The sequence below is a fragment of the Diabrotica undecimpunctata genome, chromosome 5 (genome assembly GCF_040954645.1).
Source record: "Diabrotica undecimpunctata isolate CICGRU chromosome 5, icDiaUnde3, whole genome shotgun sequence".
In the NCBI taxonomy this organism is placed as follows: Eukaryota; Metazoa; Arthropoda; class Insecta; order Coleoptera; family Chrysomelidae; genus Diabrotica; species Diabrotica undecimpunctata.
The window spans coordinates 94,433,785-94,449,701 of NC_092807.1; the positions used below are offsets into that span (position 1 = coordinate 94,433,785).

Here is a 15,917-nt window from a genome sequence, read left to right on the forward strand (position 1 = left end):
ACTGAAATATTGTGGAGCAGCAATGACAGAACAATTAACAGCATTAATTAATAAAATTATAAAATACCGGAAGAAAGGAGAACGAGCGAACTAATTCTACTATTCAAAAAAGGAGATAAAAAAACAGCCAGAAAACTACAGAGGTATAAACTTGTTAAATACTACGCTAAAACTTACAACTACAATTTTACAAGTGCTAATAAATCAGAGGATAAGTTTAGCAGATGACCAACAGGGTTTTCGTAATGGAAGATCGTGTACAGATGCAATATTCGTTATAAAGCAAATTATTGAGAAATCACTAGAGTATAATAGACCAGCATTTCATTGTCTGATTGACCTAAAGAAAGCGTTTGACAGAGTAAGACTCAAAGATGCTGTATAATAGAGAAGTTCCCCTAAATATTATAAAAACTATCGAAAACATCTGCCAAAGCAACAAGATAGAAGTAGGAATAGATGGAACTTACAGAACCTATAGAAATAGGCAGCGGAATAAGCCAAGGAGATTCATTTTAAAACGGCACTTTTCCCTAAAATTAACAAGCATTTTATCAATAGTTGCCGATTGACCTAGACCATATGCATTTTGACAATTTTCAATAAAAGAATTGAATATTTAAGAAATTGCTGCTACTGGATCATGTTTTTTCTTCTCGATCATCTGGATTATCAAAATGAAGAGCTGATAAAATGACTGCAAAAGGCTTTTGATTCATGACAGTTCTAAAAATTTCCCTGTCAGTTCCATCTGTTGCAAAAAGCGTTTTTATATTCTCATGGTTCGATTTGAATACCGCAGAATATACGAGGAGCCCTATGAAAGCTTTCATCTCCGTAATGTCAATATCCTTGGGGTCCATGTTTATTTGGATTATTATACTTTATTTTCATTAAATTCAATTTATGATTGATCCACTGAATAACACATAATAACATATTTTTGACAAACTATAACTGCCATACCTTTAGAGGATCAGCTTCCTCTCCAAGAGTTTGTGCTTTTGTTTTTAGGATGAAAATGTTTGTTATTAAATTATGTTTCCTTGTACGAAATACTGTCACTATCTAATTCGTCAAACCACTTCAAAGCATATCTTCAAAATCAGCATCGGAAAAATATAAATGTAATCGGTTTTCAATGAAAAAAATGTAACCTGAACCGAGACGTGCCGTCTAACAGACTAACTAAAACTGATTTTCGGTTATAACTTTTCCAAATATGCTTATTTCTTTACCTAAGTCGGGTCACTAATAGTTAACGAATAATATAAAGAATGGATGAAGTGATGTGCCGATGGGCGGAGTTATTTGTACAGGATGTTCAAAATTCCTTATGCTGTAGTCTGTCAGACGGCACGTCTCCAGTTAAGGGTTAAAGAACTATATTTATGTTAGGAAGCATTTACAATACACAAATTACTTATATATTTAGGTACCCCACATGCCACTCCAAGTCATGGAAACTCCACTCCTATGTTAACACCTGGAGGTAGTACTCCGGTCGGTTCCAAAGCCATGGGTATGTCGACGCCGACTCCAGGCCATCTAGCATCGATGACACCTGAGCAACTTCAAGCCTATAGATGGGAAAGAGAAATTGATGAACGTAACCGACCTTACTCAGACGAAGAGTTGGATGCAATGTTCCCTCCAGGTTATAAAGTTCTTCCAAGACCTGCTGGATATATTCCTATTAGGACTCCAGCCAGAAAATTAACCGCTACTCCCACTCCGATGATAGGAGGTACACCGACAGGATTCTTCATTCAACAGGAAGATAAGAGCGCTAAGTATATGGATAATCAGCCAAAGGTAAGATTTTGTATTGGTCAATAGTAATTTTTATATTTATAGTCAAGGACTAAAGTGAAATTCACACTGAGAGTGCAGTACGGTTAAGATAGGAATGCATATTTGCCAGATTTCGCACAAAAAGGTATAAATAGTGATTAAGTACACAACCGTGCAAAGATCTTTACGGCGGTGCTCTATTTACTTACCGAATTTCTCTTTATGGGATTGATACGATGCATTGTACGTTACAATGACATTCCTGCGACCATTACTTGGTAAATTTGGTATTAACTTCTCTTTACCACCACGCAAAATATGCAGCATCCATTTCATCGTGATAGTCTTCATCATTCACAAATTAAATGCTTGGAGGTTATTATAATATGCTAATTAGAACAAAGTTTATGCCCATATTTGGCTGATTATGTTAAGATAGTAATTTGAAGCGGAACTTTTACAAAAAAAAATGCTACTCTTACGAATAATATTCAATTTTGAATACATTATATGTTATCAATTTAATCTGCGCAATTTATACACAAAATTCATATTTTTCACTGATAAACCATATGTGATTACTTTTTGGACATTACTATATATTTGTACATATTTTCACAATTTTTGTCTAATTTCGTAAATCTACCTTAAAACTATTCGAACTTTGTATAAAAGAATCGCTACTTCAAGTACAAAACATTAAAAAAAAATTACTACTTTCTAAAGTATTTATACATTTCGTGGATTATTCAAGTATTACAACTTTTACAATGCTTTTTATTCTACTGCATACATAATAGACATTATTATACTTGTACTGTCGGGAGATGCATTTTATTCAAGCCGGTCCTGTGCGACGCTCTTGAGTGAGCAATCAACCGTTTGCGAAGGCCGGAAGCCCTGTACTAGTGATGTAGATGTAACGAATATTGGCATTCGCGAATATTGGCATATTTTTGCATTTTCGCATACGCGAAATTTGTGGGAATGTTTTGCGAATATAAATATGTATAAAAAAAATAATTTGAAGATTAGGTTAATAAAATAAAAATCCATATAAGGTTGAATGCTCGAATAAATGAACTTTGATCAGATAAAAGGCATATATCGAGCACAGTTTAATTTAATCTTGCCCAAGTACTTTCGATCCCTAGATCATCTTCAGGGGCATCTGAAATAAGCCAAGAAACGTTTTTTTATAACTAAAGAAATTGATTAACTTCGATAAAAACTCGAAGTTTATGGTTGATAAAGAGTTTTTATGTGATTAACGTTTATAGACTTACTTCGTCAATTGCGGCCTATCCGACAAGGACTATCCGGTGATGTACATTTATATGTTTGTGACATTTTGTTCTTGTCGGATAGGCCGCAATTGACGAAGTAAGTCTATAAACGTTAATCACATAAAAACTCTTTATCAACCATAAACTTTGAGTTTTTATCGAAGTTAATCAATTTCTTTAGTTATAAAAAAACGTTTCTTGGCTTATTTCAGATGCCCCTGAAGATGATCTAGGGATCGAAAGTACTTGGGCAAGATTAAATTAAACTGTGCTCGATATATGCTTTTTATCTGATCAAAGTTCAAATAAAAATCCATTCACTTCTCAGTTTTTTATTAAGAAAACTCACTTTATTTTACAAGCTTAAAAACTATAAAATTAGAAAACAAAAAATAAATGATTTAGTGTAAACAAACAAAAACAAATTATTCCCTGAAACTTTATTATCCAAAAGTTTTTAATTTTAGACAATCATCTTGAAAAAGTCTAAGAATTATTAAACTACAAATTAAAAATAGTCTGTGTGTTTTTATGTAAAGAGTTTAAACAAACAAACATAAACAGTTCGACTTCAGTTCGATAAGTTTAGTTAAATTTATTAATTCAGCAATTTTCGGAACAAGATACATATTATAATGTATACTACACTGTAATACAGTACATGATTTGTATAATTGTTCTGAAAATTGCTGAATTACTAAATTTATCTGAACTTATCTAACTACATACCTCACGGAAATGAGTATTCGCATTCGTATTCGCGAATGTCGGTGGCATATATTCGCATTCGCGAATGTTCAAAAACTCACATTTGTTACATCACTACCCTGTACTGTTTTTCTCCAGAAGAAAAGCATATTATTAATAATAAACCTATATTAGCTGTACTGCACTCACAGTGGAAATTTCACTATAGAAGTTTAAAACCGTTAAAATTTTTTAAATTATCTGTAATATGTCATTAAACCATACAAGTTATATAAATCACTTATGACAAGGAATATATTTAGAATTGTCGACTCAGTCAGGTTTTAGACCTAACTTAATAATTGTGTATCTATTAGAATGTGGGTGAAATGAAAATAAAGCATAGTTTTTTAAATGATGTGTTAGGTTTGTTTCCATCACATGAGGATCCTGCGTTTATAGAGAGGAATCTTTTGACCCATCACATAGACTACACAACACAAGGAAAAACCTGCAAGCCCATGGCCGCCCCTCCTACGTATAACTACCAAGATAAGGAAAAAAGAACAAATCTTCAAGTAGAAACAAACTAGTTTTCAACATCATACTTTGTCTTTAGTTGGTACTTACGCTGAAATATTCGATGTGTTGTACCGTTTCCCCTTGATTCTGATGGCATATCCACCATGGTTATGCCCATCCTTAAGTTTTATGGTATTTGTTGAGGTCGCAGGTCTATACCAGCTTTGGATGTTTCCATATTCCAGTTCCTATATTCGTAGCCCTTTTGCATTGTTTTAATTATTTTCTAAATTTATTCGTCGGTTCCGAGGTAAAGTCGCAGCTTTCGTAACTAGTTTCTTTTTCTGAGGGTGGATAGTTATCTTCCTATTTACTTAAAATCTGGAATTGTTTGTTGGGGTTTATTGCATTAGTCGATCCGTTTTAAGACGCCGGTAAGTCGTCTTGCGCTCTCTCTCGTCTGCTACATTACGAACAATGAAGATGGGCAAGGTGTGGACGTGTGAGGTGTAGACTAGTGGTGTTTATGTAGGTTTTTTTTTTTATTTGTAGGGTCAAAATCTGCCGTTCATGAAACCCGAAGATGCACAATATTTCGACAAACTCTTGGTAGACGTAGACGAAGAAGCCTTAAGTCCCGAAGAACAGAAAGAACGTAAAATTATGAAGCTTCTTCTCAAAATCAAAAACGGAACTCCCCCTATGCGTAAAGCCGCTCTCAGACAAATAACAGATAAAGCCAGAGAATTCGGAGCTGGGCCTTTGTTTAACCAGATATTACCGTTGTTGATGAGTCCAACACTCGAAGATCAGGAGAGACATCTTTTGGTTAAAGTTATTGATAGAATTTTGTACAAATTGGATGATTTGGTGAGACCTTATGTACACAAAATTCTTGTGGTTATCGAGCCGCTGCTCATTGATGAAGATTACTACGCTCGTGTGGAAGGTAAGGAATCAGATTGTATATTTTTTCCGATCCAGACATTTAAATGTGGTTTCGATCTTTAACGTATCAACGAATACGAATATTTTTTTGTTAGATACCTATATTATAAAACAATTTTTGGTATTTGAGCATTTGTTTTGCAAATAGATTTAGATTTGTTGTTATTTCAGGTCGTGAAATCATCTCTAACCTTGCCAAAGCTGCCGGTTTAGCTACAATGATTTCCACAATGAGACCGGATATTGATAACATTGACGAGTATGTAAGAAACACCACGGCGCGTGCGTTTGCTGTGGTAGCATCAGCTTTGGGCATTCCCTCGCTGCTTCCTTTCTTGAAAGCAGTATGTAGATCGAAGAAATCGTGGCAAGCCAGACATACCGGTATTAAGATCGTCCAGCAAATCGCCATTTTGATGGGTTGTGCCATCTTGCCGCATTTAAAATCGCTGGTGGAAATTATTGAGCACGGTTTGGTTGATGAGCAACAGAAAGTTAGGACAATTACAGCGTTGGGTAAGATTTTGACCTTAAACATCTGTCCTTAGAATCAAAATTAATTAAACTGTTTTTTAGGTATTGCTGCTCTTGCAGAGGCTGCTACTCCCTACGGTATTGAAAGCTTCGACTCTGTTCTCAAACCCTTGTGGAAAGGTATTCGTACTCATCGTGGTAAAGGTTTGGCAGCTTTCCTTAAGGCCATCGGTTATTTGATTCCTCTTATGGACGCAGAATACGCTAACTACTATACCAGAGAAGTAATGTTGATCCTTATACGAGAGTTTCAGTCTCCAGACGAAGAAATGAAGAAGATCGTCTTAAAGGTAATATTTTATATTTCTGCTAGTAAAAATTGAAATAAACTGATAAAGCTTCTATTAGGAGTATTCTGCAAAATATACGTAAAATAAAATCATTTTACTGTCGTTCGGTGTTTATTATAATGTGACTCGTCTCTTGGATGTCATGTTTTACTGTCAGAAATTATCACTGGCATCATTCAGGTAAAATTATTCGATTCACCCAATATCCAACGTACGAGGTCTTTTTTATGTTCATTTTTAGTCCATATTTTTCACAGACACAGTTTGTTTTGTTTAGCATTAATTGGAGTTGTTCAGCAGAGCTTGCCATAACCACGCTGTCATATGCATATCTAATGTTGTTAATAGATCTTCCGTTAATTATTATTCCTTCACTTTGAGATAGTAATGGTTCTTCAAAAATGGCTTCACTATATACATTAAATAGTAATGGGGACATAATACATCCCTGGCTAACTCCTCTCCTGATTTCAATTTCTGGACTGGGTTCGTTATCTATTACGATTTGTGCTCTTTGATTCCAGTAGAGGTTTGTTATTATTCGTAAGTCCCTATGGTCTATGTTTTTTGTCTTTAGAATTTGGACTAATTTTTCATGTCTTACTTTGTCAAATGCTTTTTCAAAATCAACGTAACAAATATGCACATCAACATTCATATCTATGCATCTTTGAGCAAACACATTAAAAGCAAATAACGCTTCTCTACTTCCTAGTCCGTTTCTGACTTATCATCTATTCCTTCTTCCAGTTTTTTATTTATACGAACGTGTATTAGTTTCAGGAATAATTTGAGAATGTAACTTCTTAGTGATATTGTTCTGTATTTACTGCAATATTTAGCGTTTGTATTTTTAGGGATAGCGCAAAAGGTGGAGAGTAACCATTGTTTCGGTATGTGTCCTGTTTTGTATACTGAGTTAAATAAGTCTACTATAATGTCTATCATTTATGCATTTTAAGGTTTCTACAGGGATTTGGTGTGGACCTACTGCTATACCATTTTTGCTGCTTTTTAATGCTATTTTAATTTCCTCTTTTAATATCTTTAAAACCATATCCTCTTCTACTTCTATCTCCATCTGTTCTGTTCTATTGTCTTTGAACAATTCATTGATGTATTCTGTCCATCTCTTTAATTTGTCGTTAGTATTCAACACAAGTTTCCCATTTGCATCTTTCAGTATTCCCGGTTTTCTTGTTCTATTGTTGAGTTAATTCTTTAATTTTTTTATGTGTGTTAAAACTATCATGTCTTTGCTGGTATTGTTCTATTTCTGCGCATTGTTCTTTTAACCATTGTTCTTTCGCTTTCTTAATTCTGTATTTTATTTGTTTATCCACTTTTTTGTACATCTTATTATCTTTGTTTTATATTGACGTCTTTCTTCCATTAAATCTAAAATTTCTTCCGTCATCCATTGCTTATTTTTATATCTGGTTGGTATTAGAATTTCTTTTTGACTTTTATCTATTTCTGTCTTTATTAATAACCATTTTTTATCCGTCTCAGTATTTTGTAGAATTTGTTCTTTAACATTCATTAATCAGTTGTTGATTTCATCTGCCAGGCGTTGCCTTATGTCTGGGTTCCTTAATTTATTTATATCGATTTTTGCATTTGTTGTTTTTCGTTTTATTATTTTCATTTTGAGCCTAATTTTGGTCATTACTTGGTTGTGATCTGATCCTATGTCAGCACTTGGATAGGCTTTTGCGGATATTATTGCGTTCCTGTATCTTTGTCTAACTAATACATAGTCTATTTGGTTTCTTACAATTCTCTCTTCTTGATCTGCTGGTGACTTCCAGGTATATAGTCTACTCTTTGGCATTTTGAATAATGTATTAGCTATAACAAAATTATTGTTTTGGCAAAATTCGATAAGCCTGTCACCCGTTTGGTTTCTGTTGCCCAGACCATATCCTCCTGTACATTCTTCTACTTTTTCTTCTTTTTCTTTCCTATCTTTCTTCCTTCAATATGACTATGGAGTGATATAATACACGATAAAAATTGTTCAAGTTGTCTGTTCGTTCCTGTAAAACATACCAGTACATCGTCTACGTATCTCCACCAATATAAAAACTATTTGAATACGAGATGTTTTGAAATCTTTGTCTCTAGATGATCCATAAAAATATCTGATAGCAATGGGCTTGTTATAATAAATAAATATTGTTGACATCCAGTTTCCTTTAGCTTCTCTACACTTTTCTCATCATTTTATTGATCTGTTTGTATTCTATTAGGTTTGTTTTATGTTTTCGTCTTACGTCCATGAGATCCATGATCTCTTGCGTTATCCATTCTTGATTTCTGTTGTTTTTCATGACGTAGATACAGTGCATGTTACTTCAACGTCCGCCCGTACCAAGTTCTCTAGCGTTTCTATTTTTTTCTCAACGTCGATACTTATTTAATTTTTCCTTTCATGGATATTCAGTTGTGAGATGTCTATTTTTCTTTTAACTTTCAGAAATCTTTTTAGTCTAAAATCGCTTATAATTGGATTGTGATGGCTGTGAATGTCAGCTTTCCAAGTGTATATCGTTCTAGGATGTTGTTTGGAGAAGGTGTTGGCAGGCATTAACAGGTTGTTCTATAAGCAGAATTATACAAGTCTGTCTCACCTATTGTTTCTGGTTCTGAAACCGTATGCTCCTATGTTGTCTCCTTCAGCACCACAACCAATTTTGATATTAAAGTCACCCATGATCATCGTTATCGCACCTCTTTTTGCCAGTCATATTATTTCATCTGAGTTGTGATACGTGAAGAACTTTGTGAAGAAAATTGGATGCTGCTATTTCTTTTGTTGGTACACTCGGGGTGGTTTACAATATCAATGGCTTCTCAAATATTTCATGGTTTGACTGAATGAATAATTATACCATCCGCTGTGTGAATATGCGTGGTTAGAAAGTGAGTCAGAATTTGGGATTGAAATGGAATATTTGTAGATTAGATTTTAAATTGTTCGGAAAGTGAGAGTTGTAGGTATATGCAGCTATATATGGGAGCACACGTCTCATAAAATTTCAAAGACACTGCCGCTCGCATAAAGACAAAAATTTGAATCATTAATTTCCTTTTATCCTTTTTATATTTAGTTTATTACCAGTAGCTTTTATTGTAGAAAGTTTTGTTTAAAAGTAATTTTATCTGTGGCGTTATTTTTTTAGGTAGTGAAACAGTGTTGCTCTACAGATGGTGTGGAAGCTCAGTATATCAAAGAAGAGATCTTGCCACAATTCTTTAAACATTTCTGGAACCACAGAATGGCTTTAGACAGACGTAACTACAGGCAGCTGGTAGATACTACCGTAGAAATTGCAAACAAGGTAAGAAAAAATTCCTTAAACCTTGAAGCATTTATGTAATTAAGAGTACATTTTATATTCCTTTCTTTATGTAAAACATTAAAGACACTTGCAAAAGTAGATCATAATTCTTTGTTACTTATACGAGTATAACCGTTATAACTGTTTCATAACCATTAGAAAAAAAATTCATATAAGCAAACAAAATTTGATAGTCAAAGTTTATTATTATTCAAAATAGTCTCCTTTTAATTGGATACATTTATTACAACGATCTCCACACCTTCTACTACACCATTGGTTGCAAGATAATTTAGATTGCCCTTTTAGACTTAAAACTCAAAATTAGCTGGCAACGCCGCTCGATAGAGCGGAGAAATAAAAACGGCACGTCTGCGTCTTAGCGACTCAAGGTCGCAGTTCAACTCATCTTTGTCATATATTACTTTGAATAAATATGGATCTTTTAGGTTGGAGCCTCTGAAATAATCAACAGAATCGTCGATGATCTCAAAGACGAAAATGAAGCCTACAGAAAGATGGTAATGGAAAGTATCGAGAAGATAATGGGTAATTTAGGAGCCGCAGATATTGATTCCAGATTAGAAGAACAGTTGATTGATGGTATTCTTTATGCTTTCCAAGAACAAACTACAGAAGACGTTGTCATGTTGAATGGTAAGTTTTTAATGTTGTTTTAGTAAAATTTTTACTATTTTAAAAGTATTTTAATTTAGATAATGTGAGAAAATGTTTCCTTGTTTTTTAAACCTAACCTAATATGTACGAGTGGAAATCTCTCATTTTAGCTCCAGTAAACATTATTTTCATCGGGGTTAAAGTATTTTGCAGGCCAGTATGTTTTTATAAATGTGATTTTTCATACCTGCTGTCCCACATACATAAATAGCGTCAGTGTTTTGTGTATCCCAACTAGGTAACAGTAAGAGATGTACCATCATATTTAAGACAGACTTCATACACTGTTTCCTGACATTCACGCCAAATCATCACATGCACACTATTTTATCTGGATGATAAGGGTCTGGCTTCTCAGAACCAAGAAAGCCATTTAAATTAATGTGAATTTCGTTGGAGAATCTCACGTGGAGCAAGAAATCGAGATCCTTATACACCACGGCCAAACATAGAGCACATTGTTCAATCCTGAGACGCCTATCTTTCTCCTTTAACCGTTGTCCAACCTGTATTTCTTAAGGAAATCCCTACATGTCTTCAAAAAGTCGTCAAGTGACGTATTGCTGATGGATTTTAACTATGAGTACTGTTTTCTCTGTCACAAAACCCATTATCACTTCCAACCACAGAGGGCAGCATTTATTACATAACTAGTAATACATCAGGCGATGTAAAAATATTTCGACGCGTAGGCATGTGCATGTGGCTGCGTGAAATCAATTACGGTATATTTTGACTCATACCGTATTAACAGTGTAACGAAATATTTTGCCCATATTATTATAGGGGGTTCGAAAACTGGGAACAGAAACTACTGGGGGTGGAGATAGGGCAGGCAAAAAAACGACACTGTGCGAACGGCACTCAGGGCTTGTTTGGAGAGCTGGGTCGTGGATAAGTTGAATTGGAAAGGGGTTGGATTGGGGCAACTACAAAAAAATGAAACAAATGGATACGGGCATGAATCTCCTGGAACAAATGGACAAACAAAATAACAGGAAGGACCTCTAGCAATTTAAAATGGACGCCGCTTCGAGGTGCCGAATTATAACGATTACTATTCTAGTCATAACTATTGGAATATTTATTAGAAATACAAAAATGGCTAGGAGACTTTTCTAAAATAAAAATACAAAATAATTTAGAGAAATAAATTAAACATTGATTATATACCAAAAATAACAAAGAAAACTTACAGGTCATTATCCTTTTACAAACTCGGGAGATGCTACAAAAACTTACAAATGTTACTGGGCTATAAACTATGGCAAATAAAAAAATACAAACATTAGTAAATTAAACAATTTTTTTTTAAATATTACAAGTAAAGAATTATCTTTTTAAATAAAACTATTCATAGAGATTAACCTTTTCTAAAAACAAAACAAGCTAATGTCACAAAATATGAATCTATCTGTCATATGTCAACATTGAATTTTATAACAGAGAACAATTAAAATGGCAGCATAGGCACACCCTAAGATATACAATATTAATTATTCAAACCTTTTTTTTATTATTTAAATTATGAAAGCAATTATTATCTTAATGTTTTTATTTTTTTTTAAATCGAAAGTTTAAAACAAAAAAAGTTAACTTGGTTTCACAAAAAAACAATGCACTAACACTTCTGGGATAATACTGGAATTTCTGCTATGTACGAACAAAAGGGACTGCTTCAACTGGTCTGGAAAGACGACCAGAGACAAATAAAAGTGAGGTTGGAACAAAATCAGCGGCACATTGGACATACTCTATAAGCAGCTTTTTACAACACCATATAGTGATTACGCTTTTCTAATCTGACATATTAACAGAGAGTAAATATCCACTATTTTCCACAAATTTTGCCGGCGTATCTCATCACTACATCTCAACGACCGTTCCGTTTGACCAAATCTTTCAACCTCCTCTGTAACTACACCTACTGCACAATTAACTGCCACTACACACTAGATTTCCATAAAAAAAGGAAGAAACACAAGAACATTACAAATTTGACGAACAATTTGGACCCACACTGTAGGCTTAATATTGTTCTTAAGCTATTTTCACACTGTAGGCCACTGCATCTGACAGCGACCTAAGCGAGAGTGAACAATTATCTTTCCGGCAAAAACTTCTCAGAGATCTAAATGGATGTTTATTTGAAACGCATATATCGAGCGGTTTTATGATCAAAGAATACCGAGGAAATATAAACAACTCTAAAAATGGTTTATTTTACTTGGCTAAAAGGGATTTAAAAATTACTTCGTCTTTTAATACGTACGAAGAGATTTCAATATATATTTCAAAGAATTCGCAAATGCTACAACAGATTGTTAATTTAATTGACACACACTTAAGTGACATGTTGAATTTCACACAAGCAAAGCGTTCTGAAATGGTGCAATTACTGCATAAACTATGTAAAGACTCACGTAACTTCGCCAGTAGTCACAACATAAACAATGTGAAATCAATCATGATGATTATAAACTACCAACAGGTGGTTTTGATTTTTTCATTTGCCAGGTATACCAACATAAAAAAAAATTTTCCCAAACTGAAAACAAGTGTTGCTGAAGATCAAGAACTTTATCTTTTAACCGAGAATTAATTGAACAACTTATTCGTGATTATTCGTTTCAACAAGCAAAAATATATAGGAATTATATGTTTTGGAGCACGAAACAATTAGATTGTCGTGCAGTGTTATCGGATAACCCTCGTATATAATTTGTCATTTTTCTGTCTTAAATGTAACCGTTGTGGTGTTTTAGGTTTTGGTACAATTGTTAATCAGCTCGGCAAGCGTGTCAAACCGTACTTGCCTCAGATTTGCGGTACCATTCTGTGGAGATTAAACAACAAGTCTGCAAAAGTTCGTCAACAAGCCGCCGATCTCATATCGAGAATAGCTGTGGTGATGAAGACGTGTCTGGAAGAAAAACTTATGGGTCATCTGGGAGTTGTTCTGTACGAATACCTCGGAGAAGAATACCCAGAGGTGTTGGGATCTATTCTTGGAGCTCTGAAGGCTATTGTGAATGTCATTGGTACGTTATACATTTATATTATTATTGTACATTATTTTTAAGAAGTTTTTATGTCATCAGTGCTTTTTAAATATTTATTATTCGTATAGAATAAAAGTTATAATTATATTGTAAGTATAGTACTTAAAAGACTATTTAATATTATATACACAGAAACTTCTTTCATAAGTTTACATTTATAGGTATGACGAAGATGACTCCTCCCATCAAAGATCTCCTACCACGTTTAACGCCCATTTTGAAGAACAGGCACGAAAAAGTACAGGAAAATTGTATCGATTTAGTCGGTCGTATCGCCGACAGAGGACCGGAATACGTTTCAGCTAGAGAGTGGATGAGAATTTGTTTTGAGCTGTTGGAATTGCTTAAAGCTCACAAAAAGGCCATCAGAAGAGCTACAGTAAACACCTTTGGTTACATTGCTAAAGCTATCGGTAAGTTTGCTGATTTTTTTTTAAATTTCTAGGTAAATTAAAAGGTGCTTTCATAATTAGTATTGAATATGATTGAATTGATGTAAGTTTTCTATGACGTAACTAACAGATACCTTGAAGCATGTTTAAAATTTCCTTAAATTATTCCTCTTAGAAAATTACTTTCACGCCACCTATGGTATAGTATTTTTCATATAAAAATGCCTGCACGTCATTCAAGATTTACGACGTCAGAACTCCACAGCGTTGCCAAAACATCAGAATAGTTAGTAAGTGAGGAATTTTTAAAATGTCAACTATTTGTCAAACTACTATATTAACAGTAAATATACTTAGTTTTAAGATTCTGCAACACACTAAAATACATAAGAAAACATTTTAATACAAAATTATATATTCTAAAGTTTAAACTTACCTCTTTCAGAGCATTAAAAAACGTCCCGCCATTATTTCTTGTTCAAAATAATCTATCTTATTTGAAAGCTTACCAACTTTCTACATACTATTTAGTTGTTTTGGCATAGCACAATCACAATACACAACAATAATTAGTTTTTAAAGCTATTAATCTAAATTAATATGTATTTATAAATACAATTTATTAATATATAATATATTATGATTAAATTGTGTAAGAAATCAAAACATAAACAAAATTCTTACTCTAAAAAAGCGACAACACTTTAAACAATTTTACCACACGCTGAACTGTCAAAAAATTTGAAGTATTCCCTTCATCAGTTGCGTACAATTGTCTAATATATTTAATTAAAATTATTATTTTGTGGAATATTAGACTTAAAGAGTTATTTCATAAAATTTATATTATTAATAATAACAAATGTTTTTGTTTATTTAATCAATATATTTCTAAAATTCCCAATGATAATGATTACATTTTTCTGATTATTATACCATGTTGACGCCTATGAAACATCGAGTAGTTCCGTATGGGTTTCGTATTATTAGCTGTGTTAGGAAAATTTGAACTCTAAGGTTGACGTTCTGGAAATTTTAAATATAAGTGACGTCACTTTATATAAATTGTGACGTGCACGCATTTTTATATGAAAAATACTATATATACTTTGCTAAAAGCCTTAAAAATAACCCATAAGCAACGAGCGATTTGTCATGCCTATTCACGACAACGAAATAGCTCGCAGTACGTCGTTCTTGGTCTTATTATCTTTCATTGTTAAATAGAAACCCTTCCTCTTAACAAAGAAGTTAGTTTCTATTGTCGAACAACCCAGCCTACTTTCTAAGAAAAGCGGAGATGTTGGTTTTCTATGAAATAATCTTTCCTGTCGAGAGAAAGTAGAATAGATGGAAATAAGACCGCAATCGACTTAAGTACCATTTTCGCGTGGCACTCTTCGGCCAATACTCCCACTCTTTTTTTATCCCTAGCTTGTCTAAATATCGAAAATCGAGTTCATTTCCGTTGTGGTTTCTGTTGCATGCGGTTGTCTTCATCAAAGGACGGTAAGTGTATTTTCAATTCACCATTATCCATCTATCTTCATACAGTGCTTCCTACATTAAATATTTTCTCTTTTATCATACAGACATCTTCCAATTCGATGACACTGAGTTAATTCTGTTTGCCGTCTTTCTTCCTCCATCTATTCAGTTCAGTCCATTCCATTCCAGATTAGTCTAGTGTGAGTTGAGAAGTCGCTGCTTGAGTTCCTTTAAAAATAGGGTGGTACCCAATTATTTTCCTTCTCTTTATCTTCTAACTTCTCTTCTCTTTATCTTCGGTACTCCAATAAATAATTCTTTGTATTTGAACTATAATAAGAGCCCAGACCAAGAGAGACCAAGAGCCCAAACCCGAGCCTAGTACCGTTCCCTGGGTAACCTCTACTCTGTCATTAAAGAGGGTACAACCTAAATTATTTTAGTCACTAGTGCCCTGATGAATGCATTTAAGGTTTCTTTTTTTTATTATTTTTCGTATTTATAATCATATTTTGTACGCTGATGTAGATTTTTTAATTGTTGTAATGTAATTTATGTATAATAGCCAAATATTTCTATCGTTATTAATTTTTATTCGCCGTGCTGGCTAACCAAAATTATTATGATTTTTTAAAAATATTTCCCTAGTTGATTCATTCATCTAACAAAAAAATAACAAATATTTTATCATCAGAAGAATAAAAAAATAACCATTATTTTTTTTAAGTTAACTGTTTATTTTTAATGGATTCTCTTTTATCTTAATTGATATTTCGTAATTACTAACGAAAATATGTGCTAAAACGCTCAACATTAAATTACGAACTTCTGTTTGTGATTAATTGTTCCACTTCAATAGATTCGAACCTACACTTAAAAATTTCAATTTTTA

The 15,917-nt window shown here is 33.4% G+C and overlaps 1 protein-coding gene across 2 annotated transcripts in view; it reads left to right on the top strand.

Annotated features, from left to right (window-relative positions):
- The window catches only part of Sf3b1 (splicing factor 3b subunit 1), a 32,665-nt gene that overhangs the window by 13,179 nt on the left and 3,569 nt on the right, over positions 1-15,917 (top strand). For both annotated transcript variants that reach the window (XM_072532234.1, XM_072532235.1), the window contains 8 exons: positions 1,436-1,815; positions 4,842-5,238; positions 5,409-5,753; positions 5,814-6,061; positions 9,247-9,405; positions 9,855-10,062; positions 12,849-13,124; positions 13,307-13,558. In XM_072532234.1, the coding sequence (XP_072388335.1) occupies positions 1,436-1,815; positions 4,842-5,238; positions 5,409-5,753; positions 5,814-6,061; positions 9,247-9,405; positions 9,855-10,062; positions 12,849-13,124; positions 13,307-13,558 (2,265 nt within the window). The remainder of the gene's footprint in view (positions 1-1,435; positions 1,816-4,841; positions 5,239-5,408; positions 5,754-5,813; positions 6,062-9,246; positions 9,406-9,854; positions 10,063-12,848; positions 13,125-13,306; positions 13,559-15,917) is intronic.